Genomic DNA, 27,712 nt, shown 5'->3' with positions numbered 1-27,712 from the left:
TCACAGGGCTGATCTCACCGTGGCAGAAGTCATCATCATCATCATCATCATCATCATCATCTGCCTGGTTACGCTCACTGCAGGGCAAATGCATCTCCCATATTTCTCCAACTACCCCGGTCATGTACTAATTGTGGCCACGTTGTCCCTGCAAACTTCTTAATCTCATCCGCCCACCTAACTTTCTGCCGCCCCCTGCTACGCTTCCCTTCCCTTGGAATCCAGTCCGTAACCCTGAATGACCATCGGTTATCTTCCCTCCTCATTACATGTCCTGCCCATGCCCATTTCTTTTTCTTGAGTTCAACTAAGATGTCATTAACTCGCGTTTGTTCCCTCACTCAATCTGCTCTTTTCTTATCCCTTAACGTTACACCCATCATTCTTCTTTCCATAGCTCGTTGCGTCGTCCTCAATTTAAGTAGAACCCTTTTCGTAAGCCTCCAGGTTTCTGCCCCATAGGTGAGTACTGGCAAGACACAGGTATTATACACTTTTCTCTTGAGGGATAATGGCAACCTGCTGTTCATGATCTGAGAATGCCTGCCAAACGCACCCCAGCCCATTCTTATTCTTCTGATCATTTCAGTCTCATGATCCGGATCCGCGGTCACTACCTGCCCTAAGTAGATGTATTCCCTTACCACTTCCAGTGCCTCGCTACCTATCGTAAACTGATGTTCTCTTCCGAGACTGCAGTTTACGATAGGTAGCGAGGCACTGGCAGAAGTATTACACTTGAATTGGATTACGGGGCTGTACGTGCCAAGGAAAGAGGGAAGGAAAAAGTGGAGAAGAAAAGGCAGGGAGGTTAACCAGTTTAGCTCAACCGGTTTGCTACCCTACACATGGGAGCGCGCCAAAACCATAATCGGATTATGAGGCACGCCATAATGGCGGGCTTCGGAATAATTTTGACAGCGTAATGTTCTTTAATGTCTCCCAAAATCTAAGTGCACATGCGTTTTCTATTTCGCCCCCGTCTAAATGCGACTGCCTCGGTTGGGATAAAATCCGCGACTTCTAGCAATGCCATAGCCACAAAGCTACCGTGGTGGGCACAGAAATGCTGATTTGACGGTCGACCGCTTCCGTAGTGTCGCTTGGACTCTGGGGTGTGCTTTAATTAATGCGGCTCTGCTTCTGCACGCTCTGCGTAGTTTGTCCACTTCTCATATTTGTATGATGTTTATTTTCAGAAATAGCAGCAACTTACTCTACCGTACCTTGAGCTTAAGCTCATCCAGTTTTCCCGCAACCGCTGTCGTAGTAGCAGTGTAGTAGGGTTTCCTTGCCTTCTCACGTCACCTCCCCCCCCCCCCCCCTTGTATGAGAACTGCCTCTTCCCCTCCCTCCTCTTTGCAGTTTTATGTCCCCTCTGGACTCGCACGTTAGTAGAAAGGGAAGCGCTGCAGTTTCTGCAATGCTTCTGATGGGAGACGCGGATAAACTCTCTAATAGAGTTTTAGTTTCGGGGACGCAAGCGGCTTGCGTGCGCAAGAACTAGGGGCGACGGTACTACGCATGCGCGGACCCATACGTATGGGTCTGCGCATGCGCAGTACCGTCGCCCCTAATTCTTGGCAACGCAAGCCGCTTGCTTCCCCTAAACTAAAGCTCTCTAATAATATTCAGCAAGTTAGTCGCATGCGCGACGTGCGACTCGACGCCGCATGCGGCGGGTTCTGTTGAGAACCTGTTGAGCCCGGCTGCCGATGCGAATGGTTGTACGACAGATCGCACTCAAAATCGCCACCAAACTTCGCTTTAAAAAGAAAACATGCATTCTTTTGAAGAAAACCAGTATTTCAAGACTGTCTATACCATAAAATGGAACATGACTACCTTTAGGTGCGCCAGATCCAGCTTCACTGCTCTTACCCCAAGGACTAAGCATATCTTTAGCTTGATGGCAACATTTCGATCGGTTGCTTCTGAACGCAGCCTACAAATTGATAACTGACAATAACGTCAATAAACGTTAAATTCCCAGCTATTTAATTCACTGCACGAGTTTTCACATATGAAAGCAAAAGCAACCGGCAGCAGCTATTCAGTTTCAGTTTCAGTTTCAGTTTATTGATGCGTTTGAAGGCTACAAGGCTGATTTCATACGTGTAAGCTCTCCGATATTTTTCATCGTGTGTATGACCTTCAGTGTAAGCTAGTACAACTTTAAATAGGAAAGAATAGATCGACATCTCTGGAGCGCGAAAGCCAGTCAGAAATAAAAAAAGAAGGAAGAAACGAAAGAAAATCATCGATGTGATCGTCGAATTCCGCAACAAGCCCATCTTCGTGAAAACATCCTCTCCCCAGACTCTGCCACCTTTATTACTAGATGTAAATGGAAAGTCTCCATTGCACGCGTATTTACATCTTGAGCGGACGTTGATATCCACACCACACAAATAACTCTGTACACATGTACGAAACAGTGCGCCTTCTAAGTCATGTGATGAAGCACATCAAAAACCTATACGACAGCACACAAATGAAACGTTCCAGTGGAATGCACTAACAACGTTCGTTATGCTAATCCTTCCTTCTCACAGGTATCGCTGGAGATGACTAACGTGACGAGCGTCAGCATTAGTATTCTTAACAGCCGCATTCAAGCGGCACAAGGACAAGGCTTCGTCGAACAAGCAACGGCTGTTTGAGGGCCCTTAGAGCGAGGCTTCCACTCGGCACCGATGACGTGTGGCGTGACCTTGGCCTTGAGAACGGCGCCTTGCTCTCGTGACAGGAAGCACGCGGTCTCTACGCTACGTTCACCCAACATGTCCGCTAGATCCCACATCGCCTTTGGCCTTCAGAACCGGACTCTTCACGCAATGTCGGATGCCGCGCATTCAACGTCCATCAGTGCAACACCAGAAACTTCCGAGGCATTCGGAGATGTCGCTAACCATATGTCGAACATGTGCGAACTGGCACATGCGGAAGCGTCGTGCAAAATAGTGGCGAATTAACAGTGAGCACGCCAAGCATGCAAACGCGTTTCATTTGGACATCATCCTTCAGTGGCAAGTAGACATTTTTCTAACGGCTCAAGCGCACAAAATAGCATAATCATCACGCATGGCTCTTTCAAAACGGCGACACTAGCGCGTTCAAAGTCATCTTATCTATACCGGGAGGTTTCGGCGGTGACAGTTTCTAATCATTAAAGATAAACAATTAGAGGCACACTGGTATATTTTCTCCTGGCCGAGGTTCACAACAGCAGCTGGCACAAGAAACACTCCTGATGCGTCATTTAGCCGTATTACTTAGATTTGCTAAGTAACTTTCTCATTTATAATATTAGGCCGCCATTGCGAATAGCACGTTTGCAGCTAATGGCCACCCCGTAGGAAATCAAGGCCGGTATATAATGTAAGAGTATTTTTGCTCAATTCTATAGCTTTCTTATCACCCTCCGTTCACGGACGTCTGATCACGGTTATGACGTTAGCAGAGCACGAACAAGGAACAACAGGCTCAGACACGAAAAGGAACAATACGCTCACCTATTAAAACAGACAAAAAATTTTGATAGCACAAACAATTTCGCCCCATTTAGCGCGCCGTAGCAAAACAGGGTGCCGGAGGGCGCTTGATCTCTCCTTAAGTTTGCTTCACGTGATTTGGTGCGGGGGCATGTGTCATCCCATGACGCGCCGGCTGCGGATGCCATGCTGGGCGGGTACAATGTTGCGATTCCTCTCGCCCAATTTTGTTCCTTCCGTATTAACCACGACCGGCTGAACGTGAAGGTCAATATACGTCAATGGTCCGAGCGCAGCCCGGAATAGCGCGTAAAGCAAAAAATCTGAATAAAATTGCTACATTTCGTAACAACCCTGGACACTCTCAAAATTTCGCCTTATTGTCAAATTCTGCAATCGCGGCGATCGGAGGCAATCATGGAGACCGTAGCAGCTCTATGGGCCAATCAAAGTTGACAAAATGGTGAATTGGACAATATGACGGAATATTAACCTGGCGCGATCGCGGCTAGCGGCTCATGCTTTTTGAGCTTCTCACCCCAAAGAAGTGAACGAACAGTCAAATTGGAGCTGGTCTAACGCGCATTTACGTTCTCCGCACAGCGAACCGCCGGGAGAAGATGAGACAGGTGAGGGGGGTCCTCACACTCATCAAATAAAGTTGAAAACTTGAAAATGAAAGCAACTCTCCGAGACACCGCTTTCTTTCAAGAATATGTCTCTACACGACCTTGTGGAGCAGATAAAGTACAATACTTCATTTTCTCATGATCAGCGGTATTGTGAATGCAATCAGCAATCCCCTGAGGTCCAATATAAATCAGTTAACGTCGCCGGAAAATCAACACAAGCGTGATATAAGACCACAAGGGGGCGGAACAATAAAGAAAGGGCTGACGCACTGTCCTTTCTTTCTTGCCACGTCTATTGTGCTATTCTTATATCATGAAGCCCTACTGACTATAGTCCGAGCCGAGAATAGCTATAGCGCTGTCAATTTGTCATAAATAGTAATGCAATTTTCTCCGCTTGCGGTGGTTATATTCGAACCCTGGGCGCCATGTCTTGGTGTAGCCAACATCAACTATCGGCTAATAGCACACGGAGAGTCTTTCTGCTCAAGCCAGCCTCACAAGGGTATGCGCTTACTTCATAGGAAATAGAACCGGCGGTTCTGGCAGCATACTGCGTGCCGTGAATTTTCATTTTCTGATAAGGAGCCAGAGCAACAGCAACAAAAAAGAGAGTTGAACGAAGAAAAAAAATTTGCACGCCACTTTCGCATACACCAAAGAAGGTGAAGGCGAAAGCCTGCGCGCTCAAGAGACATCCATCAAATTACTTGATGTTTTCACCATAAAGTCGTGGGTTCGAGTACTTTAATTAAAGCTACCCTAATTAAGTGTGCCCTAATATATTTCGCCTTAATTAACAGCAAAAGTGGGTTCGGCTCCCCCCCACTGGAGGTCGTGGGTTCGAGTGCCTTAATTAACTTTAAATTAATTAACTTCGTCTTTTTCGGCATGATCAGCGGCATCGATGTGGCAGCGATGTGGAAGAAGACGATGACGAACGGGCGAGCACGACCGCTCCTATTTTCTGTACCTGAAAATGCGACATTGAAACATATAGATCTAAGGCTTTCGCCTTCAAATAAAATGAAATATGTCGTCGATACACCTTGTATAGGCACGTGCTAAATTTCCAAGAGCGCGAAAGCAGCAACCGAGTGTACAGGCCTGGCCGGCAAGGTATTGCGCTTCCCTGCCATTTCGTAATTGCTCAAAAAGCAACGAGACCTTGGCCGACGAAATCATCCATCCCGAGAGCGCCATCAACATCCTGTCGGACGCCTGCGGCGGCGACATTCTCTCTCAGAACCACAAAGCTGCGCAGGCATCTTGCCCAGCTGGTACAGTAGCCTTCGCGCTCGTATAGGGGAATGCGTGCAGCAAAATGAATGCGTGTGTTGGATGTTGTTCAAACTAGGGAGCGAGATGAAGGAAGACCGAGGGGCTCGATATTTGTTGATCACCGCCATATAAATAAAACAAATCATGGGGTTTGATGTGCCGAAACCACAATATGATTGTGAGGCAGGCCGTAGCGGGGACTCCAGCAATTTGTACCACCTGGAGTTCTTTAACGTTCACCTAAATCTAAGTACACGAGTGTGTTCGCATTTTGCCCCCATCGAAATGTGGCCGCCGTGGCCGGTATTCGATAGCGCGACCTCGTGCTTAGCAGCCCGACACCATAGCCACTGAGCGGTCACAGCGGGAACCGCCATATAAAGCCAACGGGCCCGGGCCGATGAATCTTGAAAGCCATATCTGCGAAGGTGACAGAGTTCGCCACGCTCAGTGTTCTCGCAGCTCAGTTCACGTTGAAGCGAGACGCAGCACGAAGGTCAATTCGCTCGCTGCTGCTGATGGCTTCCTCACTTCAGCGTTTTGAAAGCGAGTTTCCGTGGTCATCAAGTGAGATGTGTTCATGTTCGCTTGTGTGTGCATGACACCAAGCTTGTTAATTTAGCGATTATGACTATGTTTGCGAGTTTATACGGCCGATAAAACTGCTATCCTTACTTCGTATAGCTGTCCACTAGTTTGCTTTCGCAATTGGTGCTTCGCCTTTCGCGGCGAAATTGCGGCTTTTTTAGCAAGCAAACCACTGCAGAAGTTTAACATAGCGAACGAGCGAGTGGTCTGTCTTTCTTTCTTTTCTTTTGCCATTGAATCTCTGATAATGTTTGTCGGCATAACTCCGAGAGAGTACAAAACATAGCGTTGCCCTTACGAGTGCAGAGCTAAATCTAGTTTTATGGGGCATGAACCTGTCGCGTGGGGACGAACATGCAAAAAGAAAGAAATATATATAGAAAGGAACAGAAAGAAGCGCAGCAACATTGCGCCCTAGATTTTCCTAACCTATAAGGAGATGGAACGTTTAAGCACGGCTGCTCTATCAAAACGCATTTTGGTCGAGCGGCATGGTTTAAATATCGTCCAAATGTTTTGACATATTAGAAATTTCTGGTTCCATTTGGTGTTTCCCCCTGCTTAATCATACTTGGTATTTTTCCAACATATTCCAACGCGCGCCTTGTTAAATCTTTCAAACATTCACAGTTTTGTAGGCAAAGACAACTGACCTAATGCCGAGGGCACCGCCCAACGGAAGCAAGCAAAAACAAAGCAACAGAAAAAAACATCAGGCCTAGAACACCCTGCGCGAAGACACCAGCAGGCCTGGTAGATGCGGAAAGGCGAAGTTTCTTGTTTTTGTTTTCTTCGCTCTGCGGAAAGAAGGGTCTGCTTTATACCGCGTGAAAACACTTGCGCGTGAAACACGAAACGTCCGAGTAGTACGCCTTGTCAGCGGACGCAAGCTTCCACCTTTTTTTGAAGAATTTTTTTTCTTTAATCTAGTGGGGGACACTTTTCACGCGATCTGTAATGCACCAACAAATTACCGGTCCCCAAGCGCGTACTAACCTTCCTTATTTAATTTTTTTCAAGTTGCCCCGCTTGCACAGAAAGTAACTTCGTCTCACAAGCACCACATGCCATCACCGTCGTTCCTGTAATGTTCTGGTGAAAATTCTCACAAAGTAAAGGCCCGCCTGACCACGTAGCACTGAATAACAATAGTTCGTTTTAACAATGACCACGCATGCATGATGTAGAGGCGTTGTGTCTGAGAACTGAAAAAGACGTGTACAAGAAAGACGACAGGAGAGGTAAATTAAAAACACATTTGCAATAAGCTCTAAACATAAATTGGACGTACTTCACATACGGCCGGGTATTCACATTTCCTGGTGCCAGGCTCCGAGCTTTCAAGATGTTGTGTCTTTAGATTTTAAAATATCGCAATTATAGGAAACCTCGAAAATCATTATCGACCGATCGACATTTTTCGGTCTATCACTACACATAATTTAAACCTTTTTTTTTTTTCTGGAGAAACACGTCTCAAAATCGGCGCAGCAGTTAATTGACCAACGGCCGTAAAGAGATGGATAGACAAAGGGTCATAAGTTATTCCTGCAAAGATTTGCCTGGCGGCACGCCTAGCATATTACTCCGTATGGGAATGACGAGACTGCAATGATACACACTGCGCGCGTCACAGTCACGCAACACACCACGACACCACCAACGGCGAACTCACGTGCTCGTTGTTCCGTTCGCAGCGACCGCATTGCATCGCAGGGTATTGTTTCGGTGTACCGCGGCGCGCTGTGCCGTACATGTGCAATATGCTTGCGTGTACTTTCAGTTGTTAGCACAGCAAGACATCGGAGCCGGGGGCCCTCAGGAGGCTTTAGCCCCAACAGGCTTTCCCAGCGGGGTAACCCCAGCTTAAGTGATCGCCCACGTTTATTGTTTTGGCCTTCTCGATTGAGGCCCCTCGTAACTGATTGTTCTCATTAAAAAATGCATGTGAAACCTACAAAAATAATGCACAGCGGGTGAGAGAGGAGAGGCAATGGGCTCCTATCACCATTCAGGGCGTTCCGTGTTTCAAGGTGAAGCGCGCGAAACGGCGATGCATGGCGTATTAGATACGATTCGTTTTCTGCGTTCTTCGTGTACCACGTGTGCAACGCATACACTTTCACATTCCTATTCCTATTGCTTCCGCTGCCAATTGCGCAAATTAAAGGACACCTGGGGTGGCTTGCACGAAGAATTCGAGCGAGGGTAAATTTACCAAAATATAAAATCTTCGCGCTGACTGTACTGTCCTATAGGTATACACGGGCGAACTGCAGTTACTGTTAGCCTCTGTTAACGACCTACGGCAGTTGTGCTTCATTGTTCAACAAAAGCCAAACTGCATTAGCGACAGATAACATAATAAATGGTACGAAATTTTTACTGCTGCGCTCTGCGGTGTCAGGTATCACTGCAATTTACTATTCATGCAGTATGACAGTGTCTTATCACTGAGGCTTGGCTTATATATCCGAGCTGCATCCTGTGCCCTTCACTTGTTCTCTTGTAGTTGCAAAGTGACCGTTACTCAAAAAATGTAGTAAGCCCAGCTGTTCGTGTCGCATCTGTCATATGTCAACTTAACAGGCATGCGCTAGCATAACTGATCCACATGCCTTAAGTGAACTTCAGCTCAGTTATGGTGGCGTGCGGTACAAGCTGTAGAGTAATGGCACTGGCACGAAGCGTTCTTACCTTCGTCACTATAGAAAACTTACTTTGAGGCAATTTACTGTCACTCAAAGTTACCCGCGAGTAGCATGTTTCGTTCAAGCAACCCCTGCAGGATGAACAACGAGCCATTGCGCTCCTGTGCTGATACTACATTCTGAAGAACATATATTTCAAATGTTCAATAGGGACAATTAGAAGTACCGGGATATAATATAAGCGAGATAATTTACCAAGCGTTAAGTTCAGATATTGTTCTGTTGTTTCAGCGCACGTACTCAACTTCACACCTCTCGTTGTTAGTATCGTCATCGTTATTGTTGTTCTAGATGCAGCAAGAAAGAAAAGACAGCAGCAAGAAAAAGGAAAAGCAAGAGTAAAATATTAACAAGCCCTATGCACGCATGACCACAACCATACAAAGAATGTCTCTACGGATACCAGCACACACTGATCACTCATCAAACAGGATTGAAAAAGTCCGCACGCTGTTTCATGTATACATATACAGTTTTTTGTTGTTGATGTTGTTTAGCTGGATCAAATTTCTTAAATATTGCCTATGGCAGATAGCACAATTCTAACCCTTGATCTAAATTACTCTATGAGGCGATCATTACTTCTACGAGAAATCAATATCTTCAAATGAATAATTGACGTAATTATCATAATTAACTTTTAAATACTTAATTTACGCCACATATTTCAATCTACGAATTATAGCCGAAGAGTTCGCATGGCGTATCCACTTGAAACAAATTTCTTGAACAGCACCAGTTCTTACCCGCCGCCATGGTTGTTCAGTGGCTATAGTGTTGGGCTGCTGAGCACGAGGTCGCGGGATCGAATCCCGGCCACGGCGGCCGCGGTTTGATGCGGGCGAAATGTGAAAACACCCGTGTACTTAGATTTAGGTGCACGTTAAAGAACCCCAGGTGGTCGAAATTTCCGGAGTCCTTCACTACGGCGTGCCTCATAATCAGAAAGCGGTTTTGGGCACGTGAAACCCCATAATTTAGTTTCTTTAGCACCAGTTCCGCGGTATTAATATTGTGTCTCGTCCTTGTTATATTGTGGATGCATGTGTCAGCGCTGTTAAAATTTTCTAATTAATTTTCAAAGTGTCCGACCAAATGCATGGGTGTTCCAGTTACTTTTGTGCTTCAATGAATAAAACAGTGGTTTCTTAAAAAAGTAACTCGAACGCCAATGCATTTCGTCGCACCCTTTGAAAATTATCATATCGGAACTGGTCAGAATTGGTTAGATCAAGGGTCAGAATTGTGCTATCTGCCATAGGCAGTCTTTAAAAAATTTGGCGCAGCTAAAAAAAAACACCCTGTATAAGAACAACACGGCCGCGACATCAGCTATATAAAAGGATTCTAGAAAAGTTGAAACACGTAATCTCGCTTATAGATAATCAATAAGATTCCCGCTTTCTACTTTCCCTTTCCCTTCCCCCAGCGTAGGGCAGCAAACCGGACGCTCGTCTGGTTGACCTCCCTGCAATTCTTCTTGTTTTATCTCTCTCTCTTTCTCTCTCTAGCGTCCACTAAATAATCGCGAAGGGCACTGACGGCACGCCTCTGCTTGCCAGACCATGAATACGGTCCAGGCACTTTATTCATTGCGAGAGAACGTATGTCAATGATGTTCAAACGGTCACGCACATGCAGTCTCATATTGAGGACACTCTATGATAATATAATCCAATGAGGCGTCGGAACTGTCACAGAAACTGTACCGTGGGGGTATTTCTCTTTTGATTGTGACCCAAGAAGTAGACCGTCTAGCTTACACAAAAGTGTAGACGACGGAGAAGCGTGTCCAACTTGCGCTTAATCGTTTCGTTAGGCGAAACCCACAGAAATGGGTCAATTCTGTACAGGAGTGAAAGCTTTGCGTGTTCGTCGAACTGCGTGCCCTTGCAATGTTTGTGAAACAGGGTGCGAAGAATGCTCTTGGCGTCTCATGCAAAACTATCACGGGTGTCAACGTACTCCTAGGATTTTGATTCGGTTCGCAGTTCGGAGTCGGATGACCTTGTCCCGGCAAACCAGAGTTGTCGAACTTTTCGGTGCACTCCGCTTATGTTGTCGCACTGTGTCGCAGATATCCTCCCATGATGTCCCACCTTCTTTCCCGCTTGCGAGGCAATCGGGAGGCAAGGGTCGGGAACCGTTTCCTCGGAAGTCGGCGGTCGGCGCATTCGCTGCGCCTTTCACCGAAGGCGGTGGTTCTCGACAGCATGAAGGGCGCTTCTTTCTTTGCCCGTCAATCCTCAACGTCGGGTGCCACGACACACCTGGGGTACCCGCGCAGGTGAATAGTCGTCGGAACGGCCGTCGAGGTACAGGAGGAAAGTCTGCCAATTTGATACGCAACAGTGCTTAACGCGTGCGCTGCAGTAGCTAATCTGTCTGCCACCTTATTCCCTGAGATTCCAATGTGGCTCGGTAGCGATTGAAAACAGACCTCATGGCCAGCAAGAGACCTCATGGCCAGCATGGTGCGATCGTCGACGTTTTCGTAATTTCATAGATCGTAGAGCCAGCTACGGCTCCAATTCAGAGCCGGAATACACCATCTACGGTAACGTGGCTACCGTAGACGACTTGCTTGATAGTCGGTAACTTCTGTCTAGTTGATATGCAGAAATATGGAAAGCTTCACTCGAGCTGTCATTTGATGTTGTTGTTGTTTATTAATTGCGCAATTATGCGATGTGTGGCTGCTGAAGAACCCGCAATCCAAAAATCGTATCTAAAACGAATCAAACAATGTCATCTTTCGCGTAATAGATGACCAATGTATTCCAAAGTTATTCTAGAGAATTGAAATGATATGCGTCGAAATGAATTGGATCGCCACCAAAGCACTTGTGAAATGACGCTGGTGAGATGACGCAGTTTTGTTGTTTACTAACTATTGTCGAATGCGCTTGTATTCATGAATGTATATATAATGCTTTTGATCATTTCTTCTTGCTTTCCTTTTCTTTTGCTGTTGCTTGAGTAACAAGTTTGAGACTTTGGGATAGCTGGCTCTAATGTAGCCTACCTATAGCATGCACAATAGAGAGTTTTAGAATAGGGGCCCCAAACGTTTTGGGGCCCCAAAGAAATAGCGTCGAAGCCATTGCGCATGCGCGAGACGCAAACTGCGTTTGGGTTTTGCGTTGGGAACGCTATTTCACCGATTTAGCGGGAGCTCAAATAGCGTTCCCAAAAGCTTTGCGTCAACAAACATGGCGGCACCCATCGAAGCGACGGCTCTAACCTAGCACCAAACTGGGTTCGATTCGCGGTAATGCGTGAACTTCGCAAGCTAGGAGAAGTGACTGCAGTTATCGCTTTCTCTCAACTAGCGTGTGTTATGAAGATTGATTCATTAGACGCCGCTGATTCCGAATTCGAGTGTGGCTTTTATGGCTCGTAGGCCTAACACGGCTAAGCTTGGCTGGTGAAGGCACGTAAAGTTGGTTTTGTTGCTCCAAACTAAGCACAACTAATTGTTTGCTGCTTGAAGAATAACCTCTAAATTGTAATTAAACGCGAATACACGCAAGTCAATATTACTATTCATATCATAAGATGGTATATTTTATTTTATTATTTTTATTCGTTTTTCTTAGACGCCGTAGTGGCGCTGTCAGCGCAAGACGCTATCTGCAAACGCAAAGCCCTATTCTAAAACTCTTCACTTCTGCGTGCCCCAACGCTAACACCCGCAAAGCTCTTTGGGGCCCCAAAATATTGGGGCCCCTATTCTAAAACTCTCTAATAAAAAAATTTCGTCTTTAGCGAACTGTTGTCGGAGTACAAAAAAATGATTTTTCTTAGGTCAAAGCGTTCGCTAGGAGAAACATTCCGACGAAAATTCAATGTTAAAAGATTACAGATGGTGCCGTACAAGACTTCCAGACTGGTGACGGAACTTTTACATCCGCCTTCGAACAGTGAACAAATTTTTTTAACTATTACTGAAAGAAAACGGCTCAACGTTTCTACGCTTAGAGATAATCGGTCAAATAAGCTTCTAATTTCGAAAGCACTGCCCGAGAGCGTTAATTGTAGTCATCAATTATCAAACGCGGGCGCGGCGACCTGCTTGTCTCGAACTCGGCTTCGCTGGAATTTCCAATCAGAAACTCTCTGCCTTGGGGGTCCTTAACTCTATTCAGGAGCTCAGGGAGGCACACCTGACGAATCAATACACGTGGCTTATGCAGACCGCCCCGGGTTGTCGCCTCCTCGACCGCCTTTGCATTCAACAGAATTGCGAACCTGAACACGCACAGAGCACATTCCAGAGCTTTGGCGCACCAAACTCTCGGTGCCCCCCCCTCCCTCGTAATATGGCGAAGGAAACACATGAAGGAAGAAAACAGGCGCGTGCCAAAGCGCACGAAAGACAGCTTGGCTCCCGTTCTGGGGTTTACTATGTTGATGTAGCCGGACCATCGCCCCGGGGATATCACACGGCGGCGGTTATACATAGGGTAATTCCCAGCTGGATGGACTCTCATTTAGAGCCGCGAATCCAAACCAAGCAGAGGAGGTCGCTATCGCCTTGGCGGCTGCAGACCCTCAATCGCAATGCATACTTACAGACTCTCGAAGGACCTGTGAAAGCTACTTGGCAGGGGAAATCTCTCCGCTAGCCAACAAAATTCTCAAACTCTGCATCAGGGACCGAGATCCCGCGTCAAAACGAATAATCTGGACTCCAGGCCATCAGGGCCTCCGAGGTAACGAAGCTGCACATGCAGCGGCCCGCGCACTCATTCCCTGGGAACATCCTTGTTGTCCTAAACATCCTGAATGTCCTACCCCTCTACTACGGTTCAGTGCAATCCGAGATTACTTCTGCGAGCAGCGCCGGGTATATCCCCCTCAGGCGAAAGGCCTATCCAAAGCAGAAGAACGCGCCTCCAAACTAATACGTTGCTCTGCCCAGCTATAGTTAAGCATTTCGATCCAAAAATCAATAGACAATGCCAGCACGGTGGTGATTTGGCAAATATATATCACATGGTCTGGGCCTGCCAACAGAATCCCAAGCTATCCCCTGTTTCCCACCCAACTCGAGAGGACTGGAAGGCGACCCTGCTCAGCAGCTCCGGACTAGAATAACAACGAGCTTTGGCCCAACGGGCTCGAGCGGTGACTTCGACCAATGACGTCCAGGACTAAGGACTACACCTAGTTTAGTGCAGCCCACGAGCTTCACCATCTCTACCACCCACCAATGGATGCTCCGGCTGGCTATAAGAAATAGTGCTAGTGAGCGCATCGGTTGTTCTGCGTAGTCAAACAATACATTGCGACATAATGCATGTTGCTATAACGTTGGCTTTGCATATTAGGTATCCTTAAAGCACACATATACCTCGTCTTAATAGAAAAGCGCATTATATTTAGCGGTTCAGACTTTAATTATTTTTCTTTTTTGCATGAGATTACACGTTGCATATGACTAAAATAAAGGCGGTCCCTTGCGGTCTTATTTGTGTCTAAATATGTATGCTGCATGTACACCCGTGAGCAAAAGTGTACGGACCAGGAATTGCGCGATATAACCAATTTTTTTTCTTCTGCCTGTGAATACAACTCAAATTGAGAACTGCAGTCCAAAGTTGGCATTGAGAACTTGCCAGCGAACTCGTCAATTTCACTTTATGCATCTTAATTACACTGAAATTTAGCTTTTTCCGTTGACCCTGTGGTCTGTATACTTTTGCTCACGGGTGTACCTATATATGTAAACATGGAACAACTTGTACGCACTCCCACTTCCCCGCGTTATGCATGTCTGTCCCACGAAATAGACTACTGCCCGTTTCTAATGCTCGAACAGTGGCGCCTTTTATGTGCTTGGGACATATTTGTGTGTGTAGTGCATGTTGAGATCTTATTTCTCATAGTTTCTTTTTCCTGACTAGCGTACTTGAGGTGAAATTAAAGTAACAACAACAACAACAACAACAACAACAACAATAATAATAATAATAATAATAATAATAATAATAATAATAATAATAAAGGCAATTTTACGAATTATGTTTAGTTCCACAGCATTTAATTAGTTGAACGCTTCATGAAAGATTCCTTCACATACATTCCAACATGTGCATTCGATATATATATTGTGCATTCCAACATTTACATTGTGTGTGCGTCTTCTTTTAACAGAGAAATACGTGCTGGAAAGTGTTGTTGTATACTCACAGTTGTTGGTGGACATTTGAATAGGGTGGTTTATTATTATTACCTTTTACATACGGCTTCACCTATACGTGCTCGCGTCTTGTTATTCTGTCTAGTGCATGTTGAGTTTAAGATCCCTTGGAAAGTAACCGTCATTTCTTGCGAGTGTCTAACCGTTTTCGTGAGCCGATTCCGAAGACAGCTCAGTCTGACACTGCGGTAAAAACAGCGTGGTAACATGGTATACCACTATTCGGTGGTTCCTATGGTAAGGGTGGTGTTCTCACATTCTTCCCTCGTGACACGCAGGGCTTCCATACTCCGTTCCACACATAGCAGTCAACGCTGTGGAAGCTATGCAAGAATTTCGTTCAAGGAAAATCATCTCTCCGCGCCTTCCGTCCACGCTTCGCTCGCGCGAGCATGTACGTGAGGCTTCTCGCGATGGGTTGCAAACAAAAATACCCGAAAAGAACAACAAAACTAAAAATAAAAATCGTCTAAAACGACGCATTAGCAACAGCATTAGCAACCTAATACCACAATGTGTTTGTTTGTAAGGGTTAAAACTGAGACTGTATAAAAACAGTGCGTGCAATTGCGGTCAAAAAAGATCGAACTATAGCCAAGAGCGAACGAAGCCAGTGCAAGAAGTCTCTCTAAGCTACCACAGCGTTGACTGCTATGCAGGGAAAGGAGTACAAGGTCCTGAATATTTCGCTGCGCGCGTTCGAAAAAAAGATTTGCCGCTCACCGCTGCACTGTTCTTGCTCAAATTTTGCAGAACGATCGCACTTTGGCACAGTTAATTGCCTGGTTTTCAAGAAAAACGTGCAAATTCGCCTGCGCTTACGGGGATGCGAGCTGCTGCCGCGACGGCGCAAGCGTAAACTTGTTTTGCGACCTGCCGTCAGCTGCAGCGTCTCAGGTAGGAAACTCTATGGTTCCAGGAGCGAGCAACACGCGACAGCCCTCGCTGAAACTCTGCTTTTTGCGGCTGACGGCAGGCGGCGAAACAAGTCTACACTTGCGCCGTCGCGGCAGCACCTCCCATCCCCGTAAGCGTAGGCGAATTTGCACGTTTTTCTTGAAAACCAGGCAATTAACTGTGCCAAAGTGCGATCGTTCTGCAAAATTTGAGCAAGAACAGTGCAGCGGTGAGCGGGATATCTTTTTTCGAACGCGCGCAGCGAAGTATTCAGGACCCTGTATAGTCGAAGACGCAGACGCCGTTGTTTGAGACGCTGCGTCGATAATTAAGTCTCCCCTATCACTGCTTCCCTCACCTTTTCACCCCCGCCACTTCCCAAGCCAATTCGCCGCAGCCATTTAGGGGCAGAAATGGGAATAACGACGTGTAAACAACAACGGCAACCAGAGACGGTCGCAGACGCTGCACGGAGTTGCGAGCTGTGTTCTTTGGGGAAGTGCACGAGCTCGGAGCAGCGGTTTGTTCCCGCGCACGTGTAAGACATGGTGGTAAAGGGAATGCCACGCATAACACGTAGTGCCACATAGTGCTACAAATAACCACCTCCCAAAGCAGGCTACACGCATTCTTGGATAGCAGCCGGGGTTAAATAGCTCTTCATAAATTTTTCATCACTGACTTTTTTCTTCTTCAGTATTATTGCCTCAGTAACACATTCGGGATGGTCGTCCCTAAAGAAGCCTATCCTTCAATTTTTTTTGCATCTAATATAATCACACTTCTTGTTCTTGTCTCTTTCTACAATTCTTGCTCTTGTGTGATAAGCAACCAATGTTACTTATTTAAGCCTGTCACTCTGCGGACTACGACAGCATTTGCTTGCTTCCGATCTCTGTACGTTTCGAAGCGCGGTGGTGAGTCATAAGACTCGTAATTCTCTAATATACAGAGCAGGTAAAAAATGCGGGAGCGCATCTGGGTCACTGGTGTTCACAAAAAAAAAAAAAAAAAAAAAAAAACGGATTGGTTCGTTTGCAGGACAGGAACCACGGATAGCTCTTTTTGTAAACGTTGACCGTGGGATGTGCCATAGCTTTCGAGGTCGTATAATTAAAGCTGCCGGATGCGAACTAAATCCCCGCAAGAGTGTTATAAATGTCGGCGATGCGCCTGGCTGGTATACGAGTAGCAAGGACAGGAATAAATCATCGAATAGCTTCTCTCGCCAAAGCCAACACCATCAAAGAGGCATGCATGTTCCCTCTGTGTTAACATTTTGGACAGCTCTTATCACGCCGTATAAAGAAAAAAAAATATAGAATAATTGTCTGCAAACATATCGCATATATTATTCGCTATACATTTATGTGTGGCCCCTTCAAACACGCAGGCCTTCAATAGTGCCTCTCATTAGAAATTATGCCTCGGCTGTAATGGAAGCGCGGCTGTAGTTAGCGAGTGACCAATTATAAAACATCGAATTTGAGAGCAATAAACTTAACCAAACTCAAGCACGCAGTGTTGAGCGGAATGACGAATCGGTGCGCGCATTCAGTTGTACGGGTGACAATAAAGCACAACTTGAATTGTTTACAGAACTATCGTAAGGCGAAGCGCAATTTTTTTGCAACTATTATGCGCCTGGACTACGACAGACGCCCCAAATTTGTTTTGATAATCGGGTGCACTTTAACCATGTGCCTAAATATGTATAAGTACACGAGCGTTTTGCATTCTACTTGCGACCTCGTTCTCAGCGGAGCATGGCGCTACCACCATTATGCCACCACAGTGAGTTGCAATAAATAACAACTTGAAAAAATATTCGGCAGGAAAAGTTAAGAATGCTTAATACGTGTGAGAATACGTGTGAGAATGCGAAAACATTAGATTGTCACGTGGTAGTGACGGTGAACAAGGCTGCATAACTGTGAATGACGAAACTAGCGTTTTATTGGGCGAACCTGTGTCCTCAAAAGCAAGTTACACTCAAAGAACGACGACAGTGGCGAACACAGTCGGCGATCGTCGAAAATCTGATCAGCGGGTCCAGCCTGTCGGCTTTTATACATCAGTCATCGAATGTTCCAGTGTAATCGCTGGGACCCGCATGTCTTCCAGGAAGTTCTACACCATTCGCGTCGCGCATACATGAAATCAGATTACACAAGGTTCGGTGACAACAGACAGCAAAAAGAACCATCGACAATATTCGAGAAAGTTCTGATACACGCTGGCGCTTCCTGCGCTGTTCGATAACATTTGTTAGGTGGCGAAAAGCGGTCAGCCGAAAAAGATCAAAGAAGTACACGTGTCAATGCCCCCCTTTCAAAAAGCATCGTCCCGATGCTACAAACATAACAGCAGAACGAAAAACAAAAAGGACACTCGTGAAACAAAAGTAACAAAACAACACAGAAGCAAAGTCCAAAGCAACGGAGTACAAAAAAAGAAAGTCTAAAGTTCAGCTATGCAAAGGAAGAGTTCGCGTTTTTAATTTGATGCGCAGTTTTCGTCAGTTTTTGTGATGTGGTGTGCAGCCTAAGCGAAAATGTTTGTTTTTGCGACTGCAACAAATTTTATTCAAATTGGTTCATCGGTTGCCTGCTCATATGACTGATTCGTTAACAGAAACTCTCCTTTTGTCTTCGAGCCAGATCTCTTGATTCTGACCAAAGTTAATTCTTGGTACATTATCCACATTTTTGTCTACGGGCAGTTAGCACGCGCACATTGGCCTGCTGCACCGCTCCAGTGATTCTTCTTTTCTCGTCTTTATATTTTAAATCCTTTTTGAGCGCGAAATGCGTGGCTAGTGCTCGGAATCGAAATGTGGCAGACGCGCTGTCGTTTCACAGTCCGGTTGTTTGGCTCCCATAGCGTGCTCGCTGGCTGTCACTACCAATCATGCTGTACCGGCGCTCTCTCTCGCAAGGCACCGGCGGGCAGGCGGCGTCGCCTGTACGGAGCTGTTGCTATGCGCCGATGCTCAATTTGTTGAGTCACAAAGTGGGCAAAGTAGACGTGGGCACAACTTCGAGAGAGAGAAAAAAAAACGCAGGGAAATCAACCAGAACGCATTTGGATGTGGACGAAATGGGAAAACACACGTGTGCTTAGATTTAGGTGCACTTTAAAGAACTCCAGGCGGTCCAAGTTATTCCGGAGCCCCCCATTACGACGTGCCTTGTAATCAAATCGTGGTTTTGACACATAAGACCCCGTAATTTCATGTTATTTTTTTTTAATCAAGCAGGAGTACGTTACGTTTGCTGCCCTAAGCAAAGAGAGAGGAAATAAGGGAAACAAAGAAAAAGTGAAAAAAAAGAGAAACAAAACAATAATCTCGGCAGAACTCGTCTCAGGATGACTGTCGACGGTAATGCGAAAAGCAATTGAGCAATGCGGCGACACACCATATTCCTGAAGTCGCGTTTATTTGCCTTACGTAGTGGTATTTGTGAGACGCCCTGCTTCTGCTATTCGCAATGCACACGGACGATCGCGCCGCGGAGCGGCCAGTGAGAGAAATGCTTCAAGGATTATCCGCATACGTAGGCGCGTTCCTGATACGTTGACAGCTTGTGCCTAAGCCATAAAGAAATGTAAGAACAAGAGGATATGTTGCGTGTATTAGTGCACCAATCGAGAGCCGAAGGATGGAATAGGTCATCATTCCTTTACGAAGGACGCGTTTCTAAACAGAAGCGGATGATGAAGCTTCGGATCAACAAGCCTGTGTCGACGCCAATAAAGGCCTGTAGCGCGCACTTTGTCGCCGAAGCCATCTTCTAGAGCGGCATCAGTAAGCGAAGTGCTGATCGCCGACATTGATGACGAAAACATAGAGAGTACATTTTGACGACGTTGTGACTGTAGCTTATGTGAACAGGGGACGTACAACGCGGCACGATAAGAGACAAGCTAAGGAGTTCGCGCCTATATGTCCTACGACGTTATAAGGCTGTGGAAAAGCTATACTGCAACAGTTGATTATTTGTAGACCCGTTAGACAACTGTGCTTAGTTTTTGAGTACCAACTGAAAATGAACGGTGCGTTATTTTGAGAAACGGCCGATTGTACTAATGTGCAGACGTTGTGTGCGTCCATGGGACTGTATCTTGAAGTATTTTTCCAGAGATACATTTTAAACAGCACGGTAGCTTTATGACAGGTTTTCAACGTTCTAATCTATTCGCTCCTGAAGAACTATGCATACCACTCCTTGTTTGAGCAAAAGAAACAATCTCATTTTTGGTGATCCCGCCTGCGACGGCCGCATTTTGACGGTGGCGAAATGCAGTAACGCCCGTGGTATCGTGCAACAAGCACGCACACCCTGTTCGATATACACGGTTTTCATTTATATTTACGCGGTGCGTGTATTATTGTATTCAAGAATTATCTCAAGAAGCCAACAAACACTGACACTAAGGACAACATAGGGGAAATTACTTGTGCTTAATAAATGAAATATAGAAACGATAAATTAATGGAAATGAAAGTAGATGAAAAAACAACTTACCGCAGGTGGGGAACAATCCTACAACCTTCGCATTTCGCGTACGATACTCTACCAATTGAGCTACCGCGGCGCCGTTTCCCCATCCTCTTTCATATGGATTCCTCCTTCATATGGATTCGGGAAGAGCGACTGGGAATCGAAACCGCAACTTCGTTTTCGCAGCAGAACGTCATAAGCCACTGAGCCGCCGACGCTGATCATGGCAGAGAATTCAGCGAACCACTTCATTCTTCAATAAACAGACTCTCTCTTCCTATAGCATAGAATGAACTCGACTTCACCAGGCCAAGAATAACCAAGGATCGCGGGAAAAGCATTCCACCTGCAGTGGACCTTATGATGATGACGATGACAGCCAGCTAGTGAAAATGATCGCAGCGTCGAATGACAAAAGGCCCTGGCAATTGGACGCAAAACAGCCGAGCCAGTCACAGAACACGAGTACGTCCTTGACTCGGGGCTCTCCTTTCTTCGGTGTTTTTCCTCACATTTTTTTCCCTGCTGCCTCTATATAGCCGTGAGACATTGGAGCGGTGTGTATACAGCAGCCGTTGCGAAGATCACCCATACTGATAACGCTTACAGGCCGCCGCGCAAGAACTCTTTTGTCGTTAGGTCCAGAGCGGTATAGCGTAAGAACACCAATAATTATAACTTTACTACAATACGCTCGCATAAATGCGCTTTCTATATGCGGCTCACATTGATCTTGCTTCACACTGTAGTAATTTTTCTTGTTTTTGCATTTTTCTTCTCCTGTTGAGCGGCGACATTCAGTAAATATACTTGAACACGTCAAAGATTCGAATAGCTGCATGGTACGTTCTGCAAAAAACATCTAGCTCGCACTTGTCAAAGCACTCTGTTACTTTGAGTGCAACCTTCTGGTTTTGCTCTCCGGAATCTGCTCTGCCTCATTCAAGCATGATTTATTGGCGCCAGTAGAAACAGTCCATTTACCTCATTTTACTGTTATAATAATTGCATTCTTCTGCAACTATGTGAGTCCTGAATGACGAAGATGTGACGGCGACTCAAGAAAAATTCCCTCAAGGAAAACGAAGTGTACTGGTTCCCTGATGCGAAATTTCAATGCAGTACTAACGCCGAGTCGCGCACACAATGCGCGCGCATGTCGATGCCATCAGCGAGAGGAATGCGCACAATGCGGACAGGTGCTACTTTTCCTGTCTGCCACATGCTGCTCGGTACTCCCTTTTCACTCAGAAATCAACGTCAGGCGCTCATGTACGTCGGAATGTATCCGCCGCTTGTCCTGGTTCTCAAAAATACGCTTTGACAGATATATTTTCCGACAGTCCACATTCGTGAGCGAGTGCAAACAAGCCCTCGGGCAACATCAGGTCCGAAGGATGGCGAAGAAGTTTGTTTCAAGAATAATGACAAATGTTCTCACAAATTCAGTATTTTGTTTTTGCTGTGCCATTTATTTAGGAAATGCGCTTACGATGACCACGTAAAAAGGTTAGAGTGCGCAACTCAGAAAAGTGTAAATACAAAAACTGGCACGTTTAGGGAACAATGTGTCTATTACATCTTAAGCTTGAAGTAAAATTTACAGGGTCTCTTAAGATTTCTGTTAAGAGGTGAACGGCGAAAGGCTACTCTTCCTCCTCTTATCATTCGCCTATTTCTCCTTGCCTCTTCTCTTTCTCTTCTTTCTTTTAGTCATTACTGCTCACTACTAAGTATATTTAGTGATTTGTAATCAACTGTGGTCATTACAAGCCGTCGTTAGACATGCTGGTCATACCATAGTAATTAGTAGTGATCTCAGTCATTATAGGTCATTACTGCTCACTAGCAAGCATATTTAGTCATTTGTAATCAATTGCATACGCAGGGGGCATTCTCAGATCAGATTAAGAAGTTTGCATATTCACACTATCAATCAGGTGATAGAGAAATGTGCGGAATATAGCCAACCCTTATATATGGCTTTCATTGATTACGAGAAAGCGTTTGATTCTGTCGAAACCTCAGCAGTCATGGAGGCATCACGGAATAAGGGTGTAGACGAGCCGTATGTAAAAATACTGAAAGATATCTATAGCGGCTCCACAGCCACCGTAGTCCTCCATAAAGAAAGCAACAAAATCCCAATAAAGAAAGGCGTCAGGCAGGGAGATACGATCTCTCCAATGCTATTCACAGCGTGTTTACAGGAGGTGTTCAGAGACCGGGATTGGGAAGAATTGGGGATAAAAGTTAATGGAGAATACCTTAGTAACTTGCGATTCGCTGATGATATTGCCTTGCTTAGTAACTCAGGGGACCAATTGCAATGCATGCTTACTGACCTGGAAAGGCAAAGCGGAAGAGTGGGTCTAAAAATTAATCTGCAGAAAACTAAAGTAATGTTTAACAGTCTCGGACGAGAACAGCAGTTTACAATAGGTAGCGACGCCCTGGAAATGGTAAGGGAATACATCTACTTAGGGCAGGTAGTGACCGCTGATCCGGATCATGAGACGGAAATAATCAGAAGAATAAGAATAGGCTGGGGTGCGTTTGGCAGGCATTCTCAGATCATGAACAGCAGGCTGCCATTATCCCTCAAGAGAAAAGTGTATAATAGCTGTGTCTTACCAGTACTCACCTACGGGGCAGAAACCTGGAGGCTTACGAAAAGGGTTCTACTTAAATTGAGGACGACGCAACGAGCTATGGAAAGAAGAATGATGGGTGTAACGTTAAGGGATAAGAAAAGAGCAGACTGGGTGAGGGAGCAAACGCGAGTTAATGACATCTTAGTTGAAATCAAGAAAAAGAAATGGGCATAGGCAGGACATGTAATGAGGAGGGAAGATAACCGATGGTCATTAAGGGTTACCGACTGGATTCCAAGGGAAGGGAAGCGTAGCAGGGGGCGGCAGAAAGTTAGGTGGGCGGATGAGATTAAGAAGTTTGCAGGGACGACATGGCCACAATTAGTACATGACCGGGGTTGTTGGAGAAGTATGGGTGAGGCCTTTGCCCTGCAGTGGGCGTAACCAGGCTGATGATGATGATGATGAATCAATTGTGGTTATTACAAGCCGTCGTTAGACATACTGGTCATTTCGTACTAATTAGTAGTCATTACAAGTCATTAGTAGTCATTTTAGTCATTAGTGCCCATTACTAGGCATTTCTAGTCATTTCTAATCAATTCTAGTCGTTACAAGTTGTCGTTAGACATATTGGTCCTTTCATAGTCATTACAAATCATTTCAGTCATTATTAGTCATTACTGCTCACTAGTAAGCATTTTTAGTCATTTGTAATCAATTGTGGTCATTACAAGCCTTAGTTAGACATTTTGGTCATTTCGTAGTCACTACAAGTCATTAGTAGTCATTACTAGACATTTCTAGTCATTTCTAATCAATTGTGGTCATTACAAGCCGTCGCTAGACATATTGTCATTTCGGAGTTATTAGTAGTCATTACAAGTCATTAGCAGTCATTACTAGTCATTATTAACCTCTAACCATCTCTATGATAACATTATTCACTAACTGTCACTATCAATAATTTTTCATTCTTTAATCTGTCTTTAACCTGTCTTCATATGGCGTGATGACGCTTCGGCTGACACTCCGGCATCAGGTCTGCTGACACAAACTTCACCATGAACCTAGAAAGGCTTTCGTCTTAATATATAGTCAGTTGAAGTTAACACAAGCTCTCACGCACCTGACTCTGATGATAACGTCACTGCGGCATTGATAACGACACTGCGGCCGTTGTTATTGTCGTTGTCCTCATCCCAGTACAAGGAGCGTCTAACATGTTCGCTTGAACCGCGCTAACAAAACAGTGTGGACCACTTTCGATGCTCCCTCAAAGCGCGCTTATTCGCGCTTAGATTAAATCTACGCTGTCCATCTGCACTGCTCTGCACTCTTGTTTCTCCCCCTCCCCCTCCCTCACCCAGTCTGCTTCTAATCCAGTCTACGACGTGTCAGAAAAGAAGTGCTGGACATGTGTCACTGCCGGAATGAAAAATTTTCAAAAATATTTTTTCTACATTGCCGCGCCGCAACTGCTTGTGGGGATGTTAACAAGAAAAGCGTCTAGTCAGCTGCCCTGCGCTATGGGAAGACTAAAAAGGAATATAAAGATTGGAGAGAGATATAGGGGAACGAAAGATGGCGGTAAATTCGCGCACGCGCGCGGATAGCATGCCGCAGTCAAAGGCGCTCACACAGGCCAGTCGCCCTTTGTAGGCCGACCAGGCATGGGGACGGTGTTCTAGTAGCGCCTGCACGAACAGCAGCCGATCGCCCAGTCGTACCAAATGCGATTGTGAGAGTGTGTTTTTGTGACTGAAATCGATGACAGCGGCACAAAAAAATACTCAATGTTCTCTTCGCAGCCGCGCACGCAGCACTGTCAGTTATTCCAACTCGTGTTTCATAAAGCTCCGACAGCATTCTAGGGGGGAAAACCGCAATTAAGCTTTAATACAGACCTAAGTGGGCTTAGCGATAACGGAGCCCGATTATCGCTATAGACTCGCCTATTAACCTGATATGCGTTCGCTGTTTTCCTATAGTACTCGCAAAGCGTTGCCAGAGCGCTCCGAAGCGTGCAGCCGAAGACGCAGAAGATCCCCAAGACCGTCATCGATTAGCACTTGCAAAATATTACGAGTTAGACTTGTGCAAACTTCGAAAATCTATGCAAACTACGCACAGCAAGGTTGTAAAATAAGCTATTCCATATAATAAGTTATCGGAGCTATTTGGCAAATCGGTGGAGAGCGTGCAGCGAAGCCGCTCTCCCCATATCGCTAGCCAAGGAAACAGAACTTCCGGGGCACGTGCACCATATCTCCGGATGTTAATGGAAATAGAAGCAGAGCTCGGGCTGTTACAGGCTGTCTGCCTCAGCAGTCTGAAGCAACCTGAAATCGTGCCAGAGTTCGAGTTCAGCGCAGAGTTTCGAAACAACACCCCGATAAAGCGCGAGAAAGCAGTACGGAAAAAAGAATCCACACGCCAATGTTTTGGATCTCCGGCGACAATGATGTCAAAGTCTTCCCAGGCATTGCGAGCGTAATGCGGCAGGTTATGCCGCAGTTTTCTTATGACTGCTATTTCAACAGCGACTACATTATAATGTAACCTCTTCTTTCACAAAACGTGCTTCCAATACATTTTATTTCAGAGTGAACGTTTGTTCAAACAGCAGAACTATAGTGCTACTACAACGCTACGCTACACTAACGGTGTCACTACTGCGATAGCATCGATGTTATTAAGGAGAATTGCCACTGGTAGTGCAGCAACATGAGCAGCTTCATTGTAACGTCAATAACCTTCGCGTTCACGTGCAGCCATTCCAAATTATGTATGCACGTGACGACGTCCTCACATCGTCGGAAAGCGAAAGTGCCTTCACAGTGCAGCCAGGAAACGACGTGCTGCCTGTGCTTATGTGCTGACGTGCCCGCAATACTTCTAGGAAGTGCAGCAGGGAATGCGTTTCTAGAGCTGTTTGGGAAGCGCACAAGGATATATTGGTAACACTTACGGATCGCGTCGTCGATTACCCCACTTGGGACATCCAATGCCAGGTTTTCGAAACACTTCGGCGGTGAGTCGTTGTCCAACTTGGAAACGTTCAGAAGAACTGCGCCGGAATCCATCTTCCTTTCTCGGGAACTGGAAAGCAGCCCGGCGAAAGCAGTCAGCGGAATCCGCGGAGGCAAGCACCGCCGCCACCAGCACGATCAGTGCAAGCCCGGGCACTGCGTGCGCGGCGTCCACCCGCAGTCCTTCCTGCTCGGCGTCGTGGAAGGCGAGTGTTCGCGTCTTTGCACAGAGCAGCGCGGGCACGCACTTGCGACGGGAGACTGCTAGCCGCCTGTGGCACGAAGCACGGAATAAACAAGAAAATGTGTGCCGATTTCACGGCCCTTGCGAGCTGTCCGGGGACTTCCTCTGCGGACCCACTAGACGCGACGGCAGAAAGCGGGAGTCCGGCGCGCCACTTTTTCTTCTCACCGCATGACTCTCGCTGCTGGGCGATTTCTGTGTGACGGCAGTTGCGGACTTGGGTGTCGTCGAGCGAAGCCCTTCCTGCAGTCGACCCGTCTGCTGCCACGCGGAGGAGACGTCCCTGCTTCGCCCGGCGCGAGCTTCGGCGAAGCGAGCGTGCGCGGCGTGTTCTGCGAAGGAAAGTGGTTTCACAGGACGGCTCGGCGCGCAACCCCTTCTCTCCTGCAGCGTGGTCGGTCGTCGCCACGAGGGCGGCGGTGAGTGAGAGGGCAGCCTGAGAGGCCGTCGCTTGAAAATAACGGGGAAGGGTTACCGACTTCTCTCCCAGAGAGCACCACCCGCACCCCCGTACTGACTATGGGGCAAATGCGGCACTACCTTCGCCCGGACTTCACTCTGCTTCGGCTTTCGCTTCTGCGGGCAACCAGGTATGCAACCCGTGGGGAAGAAAGGACTGCGATGCGAGATCGTTGTTCACCCGCCAGGCGATGATGCCCAGGACGAAACGAGAGAGCACAGGGGCCGCACGAAAGGACTTAGAATTCCTCCTGTCGGGACAGGTTTTTGTTTTCCTTGGCCTCGGCCACCACGAACGGGCCAAAAACAGCGGACCGTCGTCGCCCGAGAAAGGGAACCTGCCGACGGGCACAGAGCGTGTGCGCAAGGTCGACCGTGTTTGCGCGAGCTGTCTTGTGACGATAATGGGCGCGCAATCAAAGCCGCCCCTCTTCTCGGGCACAGATGGCGGTGTCGCCGTAGACTTCGAAGCACCACCTCAGCTGCGACACGATCGAGACTCGTGGGAGTTCCTGGCCCTGCCTCGAGATGTGCTCGCTTTCGGCCGGCCAAATACCGCTGAGACCAAAGAGTGCCCTCTTCTGCTGCTTTCGTTCAGGTGAAGGCACGTCCGGAGGCCTGTGCACAAAAGATCCCTGTGGTGTCTTGACGCTGGCAACGGCGTAAACGTTGGCTGACTTGAGCTCCGCTTTGTTTATTCCTTTTTGTCTTCCACTCCAAGTTACGCGCAGCTTGCTAATCACACGAGTGCGCAGGTAGAGCTTCCTATGTTTTCAAAGCCATGACTTCAGGTCAGGTCGAACGGCGGCTTCCCTCGAGCAGGTCTCTTAAATCGTCACAACAGGGACGACGGGCACTCCACACCGGCGCTCCGCGTCCCGTCGCTCTTCGCAAAAGTTGCACGCGCAAAAGAGCAACACGCGCTATCCACGCGTCGGTTACGCGACTGAGCCCGGCCGTTCCCAGGCGCAACAGAAATACGAGAGCGGTTTCCGATACGCCGCCTCCCAGCGGACGACCGCTGCCTGGGAAAGGGAGGGTATGGACAGAACATAGTGTCGACGGTGCGG

At 46.7% G+C, this 27,712-nt stretch overlaps 1 protein-coding gene across 1 annotated transcript in view; it reads right to left on the bottom strand.

The window, feature by feature from the left end:
* Positions 1–27,505, bottom strand: part of LOC126531756 (ATP-binding cassette sub-family G member 1-like) — a 70,527-nt gene extending 43,022 nt beyond the window's left edge. Inside the window, exon 1 of the mRNA XM_050179464.2 lies at positions 25,879–27,505. Coding sequence (XP_050035421.1) covers positions 25,879–25,993 — 115 coding nt within the window. The 5' untranslated portion in view covers positions 25,994–27,505. The remainder of the gene's footprint in view (positions 1–25,878) is intronic.
* Between the last annotated feature and the right edge of the window lie 207 nt (positions 27,506–27,712).

The sequence above is a fragment of the Dermacentor andersoni genome, chromosome 5 (genome assembly GCF_023375885.2).
Source record: "Dermacentor andersoni chromosome 5, qqDerAnde1_hic_scaffold, whole genome shotgun sequence".
Lineage (NCBI taxonomy): Eukaryota > Metazoa > Arthropoda > Arachnida > Ixodida > Ixodidae > Dermacentor > Dermacentor andersoni.
Note: the sequence above shows the minus strand (reverse complement) of the source record. Positions and strands in the feature narration are given on the sequence as shown.